The 18,070-nt window shown below is 33.7% G+C and overlaps 1 protein-coding gene across 4 annotated transcripts in view; it reads right to left on the reverse strand.

The window, feature by feature from the left end:
• NLGN4X (neuroligin 4 X-linked) overlaps positions 1-18,070 on the reverse strand; it is a 157,192-nt gene that overhangs the window by 46,693 nt on the left and 92,429 nt on the right. For all 4 annotated transcript variants that reach the window (XM_021532002.3, XM_021532000.3, XM_077781586.1 and 1 more), the window contains one exon: positions 14,976-15,128. In XM_021532002.3, coding sequence (XP_021387677.1) covers positions 14,976-15,128 — 153 coding nt within the window. The remainder of the gene's footprint in view (positions 1-14,975; positions 15,129-18,070) is intronic.

Here is an 18,070-nt window from a genome sequence, read left to right on the forward strand (position 1 = left end):
ATATACAGGCCTATATAAATGTTATAATTTTCTTTCACTGCAGTTTTAGATCCCATAATCCTTCTCCCCTGCTTTAACAATTCTTAGCTCTCACAAAAACAAACAACAAACAAACAAACAAAAACCAAAATAAACCCACTAAAAAACCCAATCAAAAGAATGAAAAGAGCCTCAAAGAAATAAAATATTAAGTTTTCCTTTAAAGAATTTTTTAAAAATAAAGGTGCTTGGTTTCTTTTTAAGTGAATTAACTAAATTTAAGTATTTCTGTAAAAAACATAGTTTTTCTTGTTTTCCTAGTACAGTCAGTGGGATTTAAAGCCTCTCCTAAAGAGAACTTCACCTGAACTAGGCTCCTGCTGTGGGGCACTCCCTAAAGGAGTCTCTTTTCCTTGCTAAATGCTTACTGCTTAGAGAGCCTGCTGAGAAAAGATTTCTGTTTACTTCACACCCTTTCTGTTTTGTTGTCAGCCCCTGGCTATAAAGTTGCTGAAAGCCATAAAGGGGATTTCAAAATGAATCATGATTGGTGTTCATGGAAAGACCAACTGCTCTAATTTTATGGGACTACTATTGTTCATACTTCATCCCTTTGGGAGACATAAAGAATAGAAAGACTTTCTAGTGGAACCTTAGATATATACACAGAGAAAGTAAAAATTTTCAAAAATTGTGTTTCAGAGTTTTTCTATTTACTCAGCAGCCATTTAAGGGCACAGGAACCCTCTATAACTTACATGTCCTCTGTCCTGTCAGCAACCTCTTCCATGTAGTCTTGGACCTGACTTCAGCTGGGAGACCCAAGGCCTCAGCCATAGTTCATTCCCTCCCACTGTCTCCTTTATTTGAAATAACAAGGTGCCATTAAGTATCTTTAACATGCACTTCTCCTTGGATTCTACACTTCTGCAGTTAGTTCCACTCAGTGGGTTATGTCCAATCCTTCACTCTTCTTGGCTAGCATGGAGATTAGCTCATGGGGTTATCTATGTGAATAAAGCATCTTGGATACACAACAGACTATATTCTTCAGGGCAAAGAAAAGGGATAAAATATATTTTCTTCTACATGAAGGAAAATTATAAGAAACATGTCACATTACTTCTTTCTTTTTAAGCTATAGTATTCTAACAGCCATAGTCAGTATTCACAGCACTGAAGAAGATGAAATAACCAACTTTTCTCTTTTTGTTTATATAGCAGTTTTCTCACTGGTTCCTATTTAATGTAGTTTTTTCTGTGTTTGAAGGCTCAGATTAGATTTTAGGATATCATCTGCACTCAGTAAATAAGGATCAAAAATCATTAGACAAGAATCTAATGTATCAATTCAACACATAAATTAAATATAGATTTTGAGAAGGGCATTTTTTCAGTATTTAAATGCAGTTCTCTTCAATTTGATCACAAAGACATTAATGAACAAACAAGCATGCATCAAGTTCTTATTCAAGTTTAACAAACCACTACTTTGAATAGTCAGGGCTTGGTATAAACACAGCTGCAATAGTTTTTGTTTGTCTATTCTGTCTTCTAAAGGAACCGCTGAAATCCCTACTTCTTCACCAAAAACTTAATGTGCACAGTTTGATCCTTCAACTTTGTGTTAACATTTACTGGGAAAAAAACCAAAAAACACTAGCAATTCAGAAGAAAAAGTGGCAAAAAATGAAGAACTATTCAGAATGTGCTTAGAATGAATTTAAAAATGATTAAAATATGTAAACACACTTATCTTTTATACACCATGCAGTATATAGAAATGGTTTACATCAGTAAGTCTACTTGTTATTACCAGTGAGGAAGGTGGTGATTCTCCCTGCAGCAGACACTGATCTTTAGAAGCATTGTATTGTTTTTTAAGGTCTTTGTCAGGATTTTCTTTTCTATGAGGAAATAACTGTATGCTATTTCAGTCTATTCCACAATAATTATCATGGTATTTGTTAAAATTTACATACTTATCTGTGTACAGAAGGTAGGCCAAGAAATAAAGATGCAAAATTTGAGTCCAAAAAATTGGGTAGATAAGAATTAGAATCACTTAAGAAAAAATATTACTGCTGAGAGGTATATTTAAAAATTCCATTTTCCACATTCATGCAAAGCCTAGAACTTGCTTACAAAAAAACTAGATTTACACTATTAGTAAAGTTGGAATATTCTTATCTGAAAAAATGTTCAGGGGATTTCAAAAGAGATCATTTAAAGGAAAAGATAAGTAGCATTTATAACACTGTGATTAGACTATGAAAAATAAGGAATTTTCTCAAACATAACTAAAGTCTAGTACAGGCATGATTTTAGCTAAGTTAATAAAGAAGAAAATATATGCACAAATAATGTGTTGTTATTTATTTATTTATTCTTTCCTTTTAGAAAGCTGTTTTGAAAGTAAATACTATTTTTTAATGGTGTCTTTGTCCTTGGCACAGACTATATTTTCCAGATCAGACTATTTTGTAAACACATGAGCTTGTCTTTTACTGGGCAGGTTAGTTGTTGCCTTAATGACAGCCACATGCACAATGCCTCTGTCACAGATTGAAAGCCTTCCCTTCAATGTACACTTACAGCTTTCATTCAGATATATTCCTATTGCTCAGCCTCTGTCATATAAAAGCACTAGAGCTTTAAATAATTAATCAATTAAAAACCAAAAAAAAAAAAATCTCCAACAACAGGACACAATTTGTGTAGTCACTCACAGGGCACGATATTCAAAAATAACTTTAAAATAATTAAATACTTAATAACTACTCTAAAAATTAGAGGTCCTTTCATCTTGAGCCTATCACCTAATTCTGCCTCAATTCCTCATGGTGATTATCTAGTTCAGACTTGGTTGTGTCTGCTTTTTCTTTACATGGCATCTGAGTGTTTTATCTGCTGCTGACATTCAGTTTTGCTCTTTCCTATTTTATTTGTAGTTCTCCTATTTTTAGAAGCCAATCATCCCTTTGAACTTAACTGTCCAGCCAGTCCATGTGCAAAATACACAACGAGCCTCAGAAAATTATTATGGCACAATGTGCAATCAGACCTTGAAACCGTGTCAGAGGTAACCTTCAGCCCTTTCATCCTTCGGCAGCATGCAAGACACGTCTGATGCTCATACATACAAAACAGTCACCTCTGACTAAGAGGATTTGAATGTGATTCCTGGGTTTCCAGGAAGAACAAAGATCCATGGCATAAATAGGAGGAATACATGAAAGCAATCAACTTCAGGAAATATGACATTTCATGTCCCTGCATCAATGGGTCAAAGATTACTACTTTATGTGGCAGAGGAGATAGAATACACCAAGAAGAGGTCGTGGATGAAAATACTGGACCTTTTAAATCTTCTTTTCTGTTTTGCACTGCAACTGGTATATCTACTATTTAACATAGTCTGCGTATTACATTGAAAACCTTAAGGCATAGGCAGGTCCACAGGAAAAAAAAAATCAAACTGTTTCAAGGATGTCTTTTCATTTTTTACAAGCTTTACACTCTTGATCATTTTGATTGCATTTGACTAAGCATCTTTTCAGCGGTATGCACAACCTACCTGACACCACAAGAAGACATTATGAGAAATATGACAAAGTTACAGCAGTATCTTTCAGAAAAAAGTGATATGAGAAGCAGATGATAAAAGAACCTGATGACCACAGAACATGGCGTGCAGTTTCTGATGCTATCATGTTTATTTTTAGAAATCTATTATTTATTTGTAAGCATCTAAGAATGGGGCTCTGATCTATTCCTTTCATGTTATTTCTAAACTTCAGACTGCGAAACACCATTCCTGTTGTCTTGCATATCACAGTCCTAATGGAGCCATAGGTAAAATGGATGAGTTTTCTGGAGTCTACAACTATGATCTGCAGAAACTGCTTTCAGTCGCATTTGTGAAATGCTTTCTCAGTCCAGAGTTGCATGTTTGCTAGAATAGGTTAAAAGAAGGAACTTTATCTCTGATTTACTTATTGGACAGTCTAAGGCCAGTTACCCCAGTTCCCTATCCTGTGCCCTAATCTATCATTAAAAGGGAAATGGGAGAAGAAAAAATTCAGAGGTAAAAGATTTTGCAGGGGTTTCAAAGTCAGTAAACACTTCATATGATCTGAAATTTCCTCATAAAGTCACTACTGAGATATAACTTCTAATTAAATCAGAATATAACAACAATAAAAAAAAATATGGAAAAAAAAGAACAATTACTATTTTAAATTACTGTTCTTGGCAGAATTGAGAATCAGGAGTTATGGCTTTACATAAGACCTCACTTTTCTACTTCAGGATGGAGCAACCATATTGTGGAGTTTTTTCCTCCTGAGCTAGACAATGAATAGTGTTAAATATGTTCCTTAAGTACTCATAAGTGTGGATGATTCCAAATAGGGAATACTTGTTGGCATTCAGTAATTTCTTGGTCTTACAGGATAAAAAAATGTTATTTTTGCACTAGTCTTAGAGGCTTCAATATTGAAAGTGCTACTTTAATGAGTAAATTTCCTATTTTACAGGACCGAAAAGAGTCGCTGCCCAAGGGAAACATCTATGCAAGAAATTTCTTGTAACGGCTGTTCTTAGAAATGTTTGACCTTATTTCCACTGTACAAAAAATTAGGGAACTGTGCAAAATATATATTAAAAAAAAGTGTAAAAGTAACATAGGAAGAAATTAACATTCTACTCAATAGTTCTTCCCTTCTCTGTTATCTTGGCTTTTAGGATCCCATTGTTTTAAAGGCCAGTATTTTAATAATCATTGTATCTGCATGCCATACATTCTGCTTAGCAATATTATCTTATTGTAAAAGATAAAAATTTAAAAGATGTTAAAATTTAGGATCACAAGAGATATAAAAAAGTTGGATTTGTTTTTTCAACAGAGAGGACATTTGGAATTATGGTGCTTGTCTTCTCAAATAACTGTAACTTGTGATGGCTCCCTGATCTCCTGGAGATGGTTGAACATCTGCCTGTCCATGGGAAACACCAAATTAATTCTTCTTTTGCTTTGTTTGTATATGTGGCTTTTGCTTTTACTACTAAAATGTCTTCATCTCAACCCATGAGTTTTCTGGATTTTATCCTTCTGGTTTTCTCCCTGATCTTACACGTACAGGAATGAGTGAGTGGCCGAGCAGGGCTTGATGAAACCATGACAACATAATGAAATCCTTTTTTCTAAAGGGAATTGACTGTGTCCATAGCTTTTGTGTCGATCATGTAGAAGGTTTCTGCAGCAGCTGTTTTCAAATAGTCATTACTTATTACAGAATGACACTTGTATTCTTGAATTCACCATTGATATTCTGAATGTCTATGAAGTTATTGCCTCTTGCTACCTCACTACTTCTGTTTATTTTCAACATGAGTATACACATTTCTCTGTGAGGAAGCTCAGTAAATGAACAGCTTTATCTAAGAGGATGTGTTTTGTCCCTATACTCTGGTCTCTGGTGAGACTCCCCCTGGAATCCCCAGCACAGGAAGGACGTTGACCTTTTGGAGTTAATCCAGAGGAGGGCTGCTAAATTCATTAGAGGTATGGAGCACCTCTCCTATCAGGAGAATTTGGATTATTCATCCTGGGAAAGGGAAGGCTTTGTAGTGACCTGTGTCCCACAGGAAAGAGACAGAGGGATTGTTACAAGAGCATGAAGTGACAGGGTGGGTGGGAATGGTTTCAAGCAGCTTTAGATTAGATACTAGAAAAAATTCTTTACTGGGGGTGGTGAGGAACTGGAACATGTTGCCTGGAGAAGCCATGAATGCCCCTTCCCTGGCAGTGTTCAAGGCCAGGTTAGATCTGGCTCTGAGGAACCTGGCCTAGTGGACGGTGCCCCTGTCTGTGGCATGGGGGTTGGAATTAAATGACCTTTATAGTGCTTTCCAACCCAAGCCACTCTATGAGTCTATTATAGGACTTTTTCCGACCTTGTCTTCTATTTACTTCCTCTTATAAATAGAAAAATGCATAGGTGATTCATTAGAATTAATTTCTAAAGTAGTACCTCTCTATATATTATTTCTCTAAGACATCAATTTCATTTCTCTTAGGCAGGGTATATCGAAGTCATACATTCTGAGTACTATCTTCAGAGAAAAAATTAAAATGTGGAGGTGGTAAAATGTCACCAAGTTAGAATTTCTGTGATGACTGGTCTTTTTATGTTCCTAAATGAAATTTCTCTTCATTGAGATGACATAGAAAGTTTTTCCAGATAAGAGAATTTTAATATAGTCTTTTTTAGGTACTATCTTTTGGCAGATACCAAGATGCAAGCAATTTGTCCTCAATGATTCAGCTATATAGCTAACTGATTACCAGACTGAGACTCTTTGTTGGAGTGATTTGCTTCCTCTTATGATCTTTGCAAATTATTTCAGATTCAAGCTATTAAAATGAAAGGAAGACCTACTCTGCAATAAGAGAAGATATTGCATTTTAAGGAAGACAATCTGAAGGTGAAAACTGGAAACCTTAAATTGAAAGACAAAAGTCCTACTGATTTAAACAGCAGGAGGATTTAATCATGAATGTCAGAAAAATGTGTCCCACAGTTTACTGAATATATTGCATACAGTTATGAAGAAGAAATAATAGTTCAAGGTCTTTGTTATTTTAGCAGGTATGCACAATGGATTTTTACTTTCCTCATAAAGTTACTATTTTCAGAAGACTCTCTTTGAAGTAAATCTCTGGAATATTTTATTTTCAGTGTTGTCCATGTACATATCTGCCATGAAGGTCATAAAGGGGACAAACATTTTAAATAAAAAAATATTGCTTATGAAGATAAATTATTAAATAAGGGTTTTTTTTTAGATTTTTAAATTGCCTAAGAGATAAAACTTACTGAAAACTTACTGATAAGTATTGAAAAGTCGAAGTCTGGCTGGATTTTATTCTCTCTTATCAGCCACAGGCATGACTAGCTGGCTTCAGTAGGCACTATAAAGGTCTCAGTAAAATTAACTTGCATTTCAATTGAGCCTTGACTAAAATCACAGGAAAAAACCACACGCATATACTGGGAGAGGAGCAGCTGGAGTGCAGCCCTGCAGAAAGGGATGTGGGGATGCTGGTCAGCAGTAGGCTAAGCAGGAGTCAGCAGGGTGCCCAGGCAGCCAAGAGGACAAACCCCATCCTGGAGTGCATCACCAGCTGCTCAAACCAGACAGTCATCCCACCTCATTCAGCCTCACCTTCAGTACAGTTCTGGGCCCCATGATTTAAGAATGTGAAAGCCCTTGAATCCATCCAGAGGATGGTACCAAAGCTGATGTTAGGGCTCAAATGCATAAGGGAGAAGATTTTTCATCAAGGCCTCCTTTTTTTTCCCCCACAAAATAACCAATTAATTTAAATTTTGACATTCTGAAAACAGCAGAAACTTCCATGCACCAAGATAAGTGATTGAAATATTCTTTCTTTAAAAACAGATTAACAGCATTCGAAAATGAAGATAAGGCCATTTCAGAAAGAAACAATCTTGAGTCTAGCATTGTAGAGACCATGTGCATATATATAAGCAAATACAAATTGCCATAAGCTGCTGGTTGTGGTTATACAGAAAAAAGCAATTATTCTCCTGTCACTCTATTGCTATGAAAAAACAGATTTTTTTTTTTTTTTACCACTCTGCAATCCACATTAGCAGAAAAGAGAAATCTTTTGCATCTTTGAGAAGTCATCAATTGAAGCAATGTAATTTCTCCCGAGAGCAAGGGAAAAGTAAAGATGAAATTAGGACCTTATGAGTCATAGCTTTTTCTCTCTTCTATTTTGGGAATACAACATCTGTAAGCTACCCTTTATTCAAGGATATTCAGAATTGAATTCTTTGTATTTTTATCAAGGACTAATCCAAGTCCTTGATTAAAAACAAGAGCAGAATGTATGTTTAACAGTAACATAAAAATGACATGCAGAAAGTGTGGGATTTTTTTTGGTTGCTGGTTTGGTTTGTTTCCCCTCTGTCCAAGAAACAGGAATTCTCTCAATATTTTCCGGTAAAAGGAAAATTATAAAGTTAAGGTGCTTTACAGCAAAATCTCTTAGAAATTTACAGTAGCTAAATCATCTGTATCAAAACCATGAAGTTTTAATGGCAGTATTTCACCCTGAAAAATTCTCAACAGAATAAAATTTTCACTGATTATATCTTGCTGGGGAATAATGCAATCCCACTGAAAGAATAAAGGTGTGCAGTTTTTCTCATGATTAATTAGTCTCAATGTGATACTTGGTTGTGGGATAGACAATATCTGTAAATCAATGTATTATTTATTACCTTCTTATTTGACCAAAATATCTTCTGATAGAAACACAACTAGTCATTACAGATGAGATTATAACAGAGATATAATGCAGTTAGGTACCTACTTGCTAATAAAATGTGGAAACATTTTCAAGGAGCACTTGAAAATTCATTTTATTACTCATTTCAAATATTTACACTAAGACAACTTGTTCTACATGGAACAAAAGTGAAATGTGAAAAATCATACCTAAATTGTTTCAAAAGGAGTCACACACTTGAGTAAATGTTAAACATTGATTTAACATTTCTAGCAGAAATGAAAACGCAAATGTATTCATTATATTTACAGAAATTGGTTTTGTTTTTTTACATGGCTATGATCTTACTGTATGCAAATTATGATTGTATGAGTGTAAAGTTAGGTACCTTCTAGTTTTATTCTTGTCTCTAAAATTCTCCAGAAGTATTAATTTATTTTACCTTTTCCCAGATGGGATAGTTAGTTTTAGGAAACATACATACAAGCCACAGATGGTGTGAAACTGGGGAGCAGAAAAATGGAAAATCCTTAAATAATTTTGTCCTTCTCACTTTTTCAACAGTAATTATATTGCACCCAGTACTGCTATGCTTTCTTCTAATCAATATGAGCTTTAAATGAACAAGTGCTATCACAGGAGACTTGACACCAATGAAATCCAAAAGGACACATTATTTTGATTTCCTAAATGGAAATCATAATTTTCAATTAGAAAGCAGGAGTGAAAAGATGAAAATGAATAGCCTTCCTCAGCTGCTAACCTTTACCTGCAGATATCTATTGAAGAATGCACTTAACATCCATCACCAGAAAGCTTTATTCATTTAATATTTTCAGATATTTTACAGAGGCATTTGGAGATATTAAAGCAAAAAAAAATCCATCTGTTCTAAAATGGAAACTCCAATACCACCCTGGAAACATGGCTTTAGCTCTCTATACTGTATATTCATATACTGTGTGAACATGTATTGTAAGGCAGTAAAGGTATTTTGATCCTTCAGTGTCTGCCAGGCTCTAATTGCAAGAAATTATGTGGGAGGTATAAAATAATTCAGGAAAAATGTATTTGTTTTGTGCTATCCTTCTAAGAGCGGGTGAACTCATTCATCTTAACCACTGCAAGATGCTCCCCTGTCTCCTTGTGAAAAACTTATGACCTTATACACACAATATTGCCATTCTGATTATGTTAACAGGCTAATTTCCAAGGGGTGGTTAGATTAAATTACACTTTTCCTTTTTTCTTTTTTCTCTTCTAAATTCTGCGTAAAATATCATCTCTTACAAAATGATAGATTTGATATGCATTTCTTTTAGTCAGCCAGAATCTTCATAATAGTGTTAAAAGCTTGTCTCTCACAGTATCTTTCTGGATAACATGTCCTGCACACAACTGGGTAAACACAGCATGCACTGGGTTAGTAACTGGCTCAGGGATCAAGACCAAAGGGTCCTTTTACACTGTCTTGAAGCTTTTGGATCTGTTTTAATATCTAGGTTATGACAAAAAATGATTTTATAAGACCATGCTCTACTGTCATAGTCAACTGGGTCAATCCATCATGCCTGGATTTTGTTGCATTTAGCTAAAAGGAACTTTCTACCAAAAGTTTCTTGCTAAATTCCATTTTTGACAATTACATTTCAACAAACATATACCTCATTTTAGAAGCTCTATGAGTCTACACATAGCTTCTGATGACACTGTTACTTAAGCATTTGTTGCTTCTGATATTTGAAATGGAAGAGTCTAAATCAAATGGTATATGGATAGAGCTTATGAGCTGCATTTGCACAAACACAATTTCTATGACTGTGATAATATAATTAAAATATAATATAAAAGGAAATTTTACCAAAAGCAAAAATAAAACAATTAAAGATCATATTTGCAATGTTTACAAAAATATGTTAATAGTAGTGAGAAAAGAGTAGTATGAAAATTAACATTAGCTAACAAATTGTTAGCCAACTGAGAAGAAACATGAGAGACCAAACTGGTCAGGAACTCTGCATGAATCTTAGAGATGTGAGTGAGGCAATGTAGAGAAGCTTGTATTGGCTTCAAAAATAGAAACAGTCACAGTAGCATAAATGAGTCTAAATAAACCTCCTTTCTTTGTAAGCATGAAATCTATTTACTTAGCACACTCCAGCTCCTGGGTCATTCCCATGTTTTATTAGCTCTGGCCTTTTCTACCAGGAGACCACCTTATGTCTCCTGTACTAGTGGAATCACACACACTGGATGTGGAGAAGGGCTATCCAGAGGCACAAAGGTTTTGTTTTGAATTTGGATTTTTTTTTTTTAGAGAGGGTGTTTTCAGGTTTACTTTCCGCTGTTATACAATCTGAACAGAGATTCTGCACATGGAAATCTCACCATGAGACAGATGATTCAGGTCATGTCTCTGTAAAGCAACACTGAACATAAATCCCTCTTTAGTATTTTTCCTGCCAATATAATCCTGAAAAAGGCACTAAAAGAGTGCTTATAGCTGTGTTGGAAAGATGTTGCTACTTCTAAAAGCATATCCACAAAGACTAAGAATATAGATAATAAAGAGGAATTGAACAGTATCTAGACTGAGTGAGTCAGGTCATTCAAACCAGTCCATTTTTTGTAACAGTATAACATACTTTTAATTAGGATATCTATTTTCCCTCCCAGTCTCATAATTTTCTATTATTTTTGATAGATAACTCTCCAAATAGCTTTGGAATTTTGAAAATTCAACTCAGTTTTTGAAAAATTTATATGTATAATAACAAGTTACACAATGCTCAAAGTATGTAGTGAGGACTGGGGACCACCATGGCATTTAGTACTTCTGTGTTTTACAGTATTGAATTTTTCAGTATACAGGAGCACTGCCTCACACTGGGATAACTTAGCAGTTTCCTCCTGCTCCAGTAGCATCTTCAGTCCTCACTGTGGTGAGGTATGAGTGAAAACAGAAACTGCCTAGATGGGCAGAGGCAGGATCCTCACAAGCCTTGAAGTACACAAATAATTAAACTCAGTACCACAGCACCCCTCAAGCAGTGACCACTACAATAAGTAGTGTAGTGGTCACTGTAATGGTCACCCCTCAAACAGGGACCACTACAATAAGAAAATGTTTATTTTTATTTTATTGTCGCAAAAGTATCTTATTCATGGAATGTATTTTGATAAATGCATATTTATACTTGAAGGGAAAATATGGCCTTCTAAATAACAACAACTCATATTATTGCTGCATGCATTCTTGGGGATCTAGAAGTATAGAAAATTCTAGAACAGAATGAAAGACAGAGATAATTAAAAAGTTGGGAAGTCTTGGGCCTATCTGTCTGCTCTTTTGTCATGGTGCTACTTAGAAAGAAAGAGAGATGAGGAAACTATTTCCAGAGCATCTCTGCAGTCCTCTAAGACAGGAAGTATTTTCGGAATTACAAATAAATATTGTTCAGTGCACAATGGCTTATATTTTACCCATATGCAAAGAGAAAACATAGACATGAAAATATTTGTCTCTATGATTCTGTTAAAATGTTTTATAACCCTGAAAGTCATGATGTTACATCTACATTTAAAAAGGGTCTTTTCTGACTCAGACGTCTGTTTTTCATTTACTCTAGACCATAATTTTTAACTTCTTGTTTGTAGCCATACTTTGGGGAAGTGCAACCAGGGACCTATATCCTAGGAAGATGATAAAGATGCTGTCCAGATATGTAGGGATGGGATTAGAAAAGTTAAAGCACAGCTGGAGCTTGGCAAGGAATATGAAGACTGGCTAGAAAGGCTTTTACAGATATTCTGTTTAGAAAAGGAAAATGTACTTCCCACAATAAATAAGGCAAGAGAACTATTAAAAAATGCAATGGAGAAGTTTGAGGTACTAAAACTTTTTTTTTTTTCTCCTCAGTTTTCACTGGTAATCTCTCTTCCTATATCTGTCAACTCCCCAAATTTTCAGGCAGAGATTGGGGGATTTAAGTCTCCACCATTGTAGTAAATCAGTTTTTAAATCACCTAAGGAACCTGAGCATACAGAAGTCCACGGGATCCAATAAAAAGTCTTGAAGGAAATAAAAGATGCAGACACTAAGCCAACTTCCACCATATGGAGCAGGTTGACTAGAGAAGTTGTGGATGCTTCATCGCTGGAAGTGTTCAAGGTCAGGTTGGATCGAGCTTTGAGCAAACTGATGTAACTGATGTCCCCTCCCATTGCATCAGTGTTGGACTGGATGGTCTTGGAAGGTCCTTTTGAACCCAAACCATTTCTTGGTCCTGTGATTTGTCTAAGATCATCCAGTGGTTATCTGTGTGGTCCTAATACTTTTCTATCTACTGCTATTAACGACACACCATAGACTGAAAGAAAAATAATTTAATGTGCCTCAAGAACAGTACTAACATTTATGGAGAGTATATGATCCAGTATTCATGCCCATTCCAGTGAATTTTCCAGAGAAATTTAGCATCTTGAGCAATTCAGCACTGTGATCAATTTGATGTATATTGCTTCATTACAGGATGAGATAATAGCAACAGAATTACGCATCTCTGTCATTAACAACAGGTTAGTATGTGACTTTGCGTATGCACTTACAAATCAAACACCATTGAAACACACCAGATTCACAGAAATATGACCTTCAGTAACCCAGACTAGAAGAAAGGGATACAAACAGTGTTAGTATTCAAACTGTATGTCATACTTTGCTAAGTCTTATGAATAGCCATGTTTGTTTTACACGTGGCTGTTTTTCTGAAAGAAAAATTGTGTTTTCTTTTTCCTTTTTTATAACTCATGAAGCAAGTCAAAAATACATGGAATTCACCTAATATCTTCCAGTGTCCTAATGAGCTCTCAATGATCACATTTACATTTCACCAGGAAGATAAAAATGTAAATATGTTCATAAAACAGAATTCTTCTGATTTTAAAAGTGTACACATTTTTTTAATATCTTCTGTTTTTCTAATTCAAACATAGACTTTTGTAATAAAGAATAAATTCCATAGTGTCTTGAAAGTTACATTTGCCACTGTTGAGAAGCAATATTTAATGTCAATACACATATGTATTTTTCCTAATCCATTTAAAATCCTGACTATTATTATTTTTCTGTTTCTCATATAAATGTCCCTGTTTATTTCCTTTTCCCTGAATGGCACAATTAAAAAAAAAAAAAAAATTCTGAATCTTTCTTCTATTTTGTTTGTTTTCAATATAAATGCATAAAATATGAGTTCACCAATGCAAATATTACACTTTTCCCTTTAGATTTATAAAATACAGAGGAGCAATGAAGCATTTTAAACCAATAATGGTTTACATTCATCTGTATTCTTCAACAATGTTAGTTTTAAGAAACCAAAAGAAAAATTTTTAAAGAGGTGCATTAAATAACCTTTTTTACAGATAAATAACTACCAATATTCTGGGTATACATGTTATTTGACAACAACCAAAACAGTAATTTGTTTTCTTGTGTCTTATTTTTTTGTCCTTTTGTTTGTTTGGTTTTTTGTTTGTTTTTGTTGTTGTTTTTTGCTTGGCTGGTTTACTTTGTTTGTCAGATTTTTTTTGTTTGTTTGGGTGTTTCTGAATACCAAGACTGAATGCATAAATATATCAAGATATATTTTTATATTTATGGCTTTAATTTTAGATCTCTTTCTATCATAGAAAAAAAATACTCTTTTGTATTTAATGAATACTGAAAATCAGGGACAAGAAACAAAATTCTCAGTACTCAGAAGAGTTATAAAGTTGTTGAAAAACAAGAACAGCATGAACAGATAACTCAGCAATAGAAAACTTTTGTGTTCCAAAACAGTACCTACCACGAAAATAGTTCAGCTTTGCTATTACAAAAAGGAAGATCAAAAGTCCTTGTAAAAAGACACACAAACAAAATTATTGTACCTTACCTTGTGTATCCAAAATTCCAGAAATATGAACATTTGAGCATTTTGTATTCTATTCTATACAAACTATAGGCTCTTTCACTAAAATAACAAATATTTCTTATGTCTTCCATTTTCTGCCCTTTTTTCGATTTTATTTTTTCTATGGAAAAGCAGAACCTCAAAAAATAAATAAACTTTATTTTGGACAAAAGACAAATCATGCTATGCACCATGATTATGGAGTTTCTTATCTTTTTGAAGATAATGTCACTGTATTCCTTAAAACTCCTTGATTGCCTATAACCCACAACACAAATTCCATCAGTGTAACTTTTATTTTTTAATTTTTTTGTATGAATCTCAAAAACCAATTTGCACACAAAATTAGTAAATACAGGTAAATAGTAACACTTTCCTTCTTCTTGCCATTGCCAACCCTTTTAACACTGTGAGGACTCATTCTTGATTGACTTTCTTCTTTTTTTTAAAACATGGATTAGAAATTATTTAAGAAAAATATATCAGTTATCAAAACATTATACATTTCCAGTCTATTTCTTTATAAGCTGAAAGCATCAGAAATAATGGAGTTTAGCCCAGTTTCCATAAAAAATGTATAGAATTCAAAATCCATCATTGAGATTGTTCTGTATTAAAATCAAAACTGAGCCAAATATCTATTACTGATCAGCAGAAAAATTCAGCAATCAAATATTTATGTGCAAATATTTTTATGGAGAAAAGAGTCACTTACCTAAAACCCCCAGTCTGTAATTGATAGTGACAACAATGACATTTCCATAACTTGCGAGAATGCTGCCATCAATCATATTTCCAGTACCCTCCATGTAAGATCCACCATGGATGTAGACCATAACAGGTTTCTTGCTGTTTTGATCGTGAATGTCTGAAAAAATTCAAGTAAGGAAAACACAATAAAGTAATAAAAACATAAGGAAAATGGCATTAGCAATTTTTAACAGTTCTTGCAATAGTCTTAATTATTTGCTATGTTTTCAGTGTTACCACTCCTATATCCATTAGCTTACACAGTTCAGAACCATCCTACAAGCCTAATATTTATACTTTAAAATTTCAAATACTATTTCCTCTAAAATGGTCTCACTTCAAATGCATTCAGTATTACAGGAAATTTAATTTAAATAGAAATGTCTTAAAGCCTAAAAAACTAAATAGTGAAAAAGTCTTGGTTTTGTTAAAATACGCAGATTCAAATATATACCAATTTAGAAATATCTGTGCATCTAATAATAAAATTATAGTAATGATCCATACTTTCCCATTTCTCATGGGACATAATTATTGAAATTATGTTCCAAATAGTTCAGTAAGATATAAAAGCAAAAAAAAAACCTAACTGTTCTGGTAGAGGAAAACATAGTAGACTGTTCCTTCTTTTAAACAGCCTAGGAGTTAATAGAGAGGATTTATGTGAATTTATGGCCCACATTTTTTTGTATTTAAATCTAAATATGTCTTTTGTGTTGCACATTTCCTGGAGGTAGCAGCTAAGCCTCAAAGAACAACCTTGAGTTAATATTATTGCTGATCTTTTGTATAGGTAGAAAATTCCTGACTACTTTTAAAATTATAAACAGCTGGGTCTTTAAAAGAATGTGAAATGAAATTGACAAATTTTTTAAAAGTTATAAAATAAAGTTAAATTAAATTGATATTACATATGTAAAAGTGAGCTATACAGATGCGCAAATCAGTGATTGGGGTATATTTGGGAGCAGGTTAATCTAAAAAGTTTGGCTCTTGATGCCAGTGATGATTCAGAATAACTAAATCTGCAACTTATGTTCTCTACAAAAACAGTGTGAAGAGAGTTTAAGCTCCTTTATAAAGTAGAAGGTAATTCAGCAAGCTACCATTAGATATACAAATCTTCTATAAGTAATTTATGAATCAGAGCACTTCTTTCAACTATATAGCATATTATACATGGAAAAGCAGAGCTTCTGATTATTCAACCAGCTTTTGAAAAAATCTTTTGGATAGGCATGTACTGAAGAGTGGAGAAGGGAGGTAGACAAAGAAAAAGCTGATATAAATACCTACAGGTGAGGGATCTACATTTTGAAAGCTTCCAAACATCTTCCCTCCCCTCAGGTTGATTAGGAAATACTGAGATAAAAAATGTGATCATCTATGAGGTATCAGATAGTAAGTGTTTTATATATGTGGAACTAATTAGAGTATCTTTTGTGATAAGATCTTTTGAATTGTTGTGACTATAAGAGTAGGACAGCAATTGAACAGATCATTTAAAGCAATGAGGTGCATTCAAGTAGATCAATTTTTTTTTTTTATTGACAGCATTTTCAACGAAGTACATAAAAGTGCTTCTTCTCTGAAGGCACAGCTAAGATATCAAAAAACCTGAAAGCAGCAATTATTTAACATAATTATTTGTGTTGCTTCCCTTCTCTCCACAAAGTCTCATGGCACGTTTTTTTTTGCATTTAATCTTTTCTTATTACCTTATTCTACCTCAGAGTTGAATCGTTCACTGATGAAGTCAATGAAGGTTTCCCCTTCCTCTTTAATGGAAACATTATTATTTTCAACATAAAGGAAATTAACTCAATACTTTATATGCTTAGATCTAAAGTGGATACCTTTGTTAATCATGAAATTCTAACATTTTATAAATTTTAAAAAAGATTGAATGATAATATGCTCATAATCTAGTATTTATCTTTATTTTTAAAGCAATTTTGGTTTTGCCTGTTATTTGTCCTTTACTTTAAAATTAACTTCAGAATTTGGTATAGAAATGATAATACCATCATTTGGAAAAAGCATAAGTTGCACAGAAATAGGAAGGTGATAATCAGAAAGCAACAGAGTAATTTTAGAGTACTCTGCACAGTATTTCTGTGTTGTAAAAAAGGTGTAATAAAGGTGCAATTCAACAGTGAAGGTGATGGAGTAGAGGGCAACCAGTGTGGATGAAAGACCTGAGGTTTTTATTATAGTATTTTATATACAGACAGAGTAGCTACAATAGACCTGAACTCCCAGGAAAAGAGGTGATAGTATCCTCACTGTGGTGTGCATGATTCTAAGGGAAATAAAGAGGACATATGTTTCAAAGTCATTTGAAATTTTGTCAGATGGGAAAAAAAAACAAGAAAAAAGACATGGAATAATATTTTGGATTGGCCAAGCCTGAGAGGATTAATAAACATGTTTCTTTGAAGCCAGACTAATGAACTACCCAGGATTTTTTCTTCTCATTTAATGTGAAATTTGTTTTTCTTAATTTGGCAAATGCATGTAAACTGACAATGTAACTTTAATAAAAAAGAAGGATGAGAATAGAGGAAGATTTCATGACTTTTATTTTGAAGCATCCTAAATAGATTTGTTGCATCAAGAGAAGAAAAAAAATCATTTCCATCTAAAACTTTTTTGGGGTACCTCACTGTGAACTTTTTAGAATTTTCTTTCAGAAAACCCAGTCCAACTTTGAAAGAAGTCAATGAAAATGATTGTTACTGTTTTCAGTGGGAATGTGGTCAGAGTCAGAATGAATGTGTCTCAGAGGCTAGCTGATTACAGGAAAAAAACAATAAAACAACATCAACAGCTTCCTTTATTTTTGTGTCCTGAAATAAACCACATCCTGTGAGAAAAAAAAAATATAAATAAGTAAATAAAAATCGCAAAGACAAAGCACAATTCAACTGTATCAATGTACAGCATGTGCACTGGGGAAACAGTGGAAGTGAAAGGAAGGATATATGTGAGTTTTTTCATGAATTTCAAACAAGTGAATATACAAAATGTGTAGGAAGGAAAAGAGCACATGCATGTTTT

Source organism: Lonchura striata, chromosome 2 (genome assembly GCF_046129695.1).
Source record: "Lonchura striata isolate bLonStr1 chromosome 2, bLonStr1.mat, whole genome shotgun sequence".
NCBI classification, from domain to species: Eukaryota; Metazoa; Chordata; class Aves; order Passeriformes; family Estrildidae; genus Lonchura; species Lonchura striata.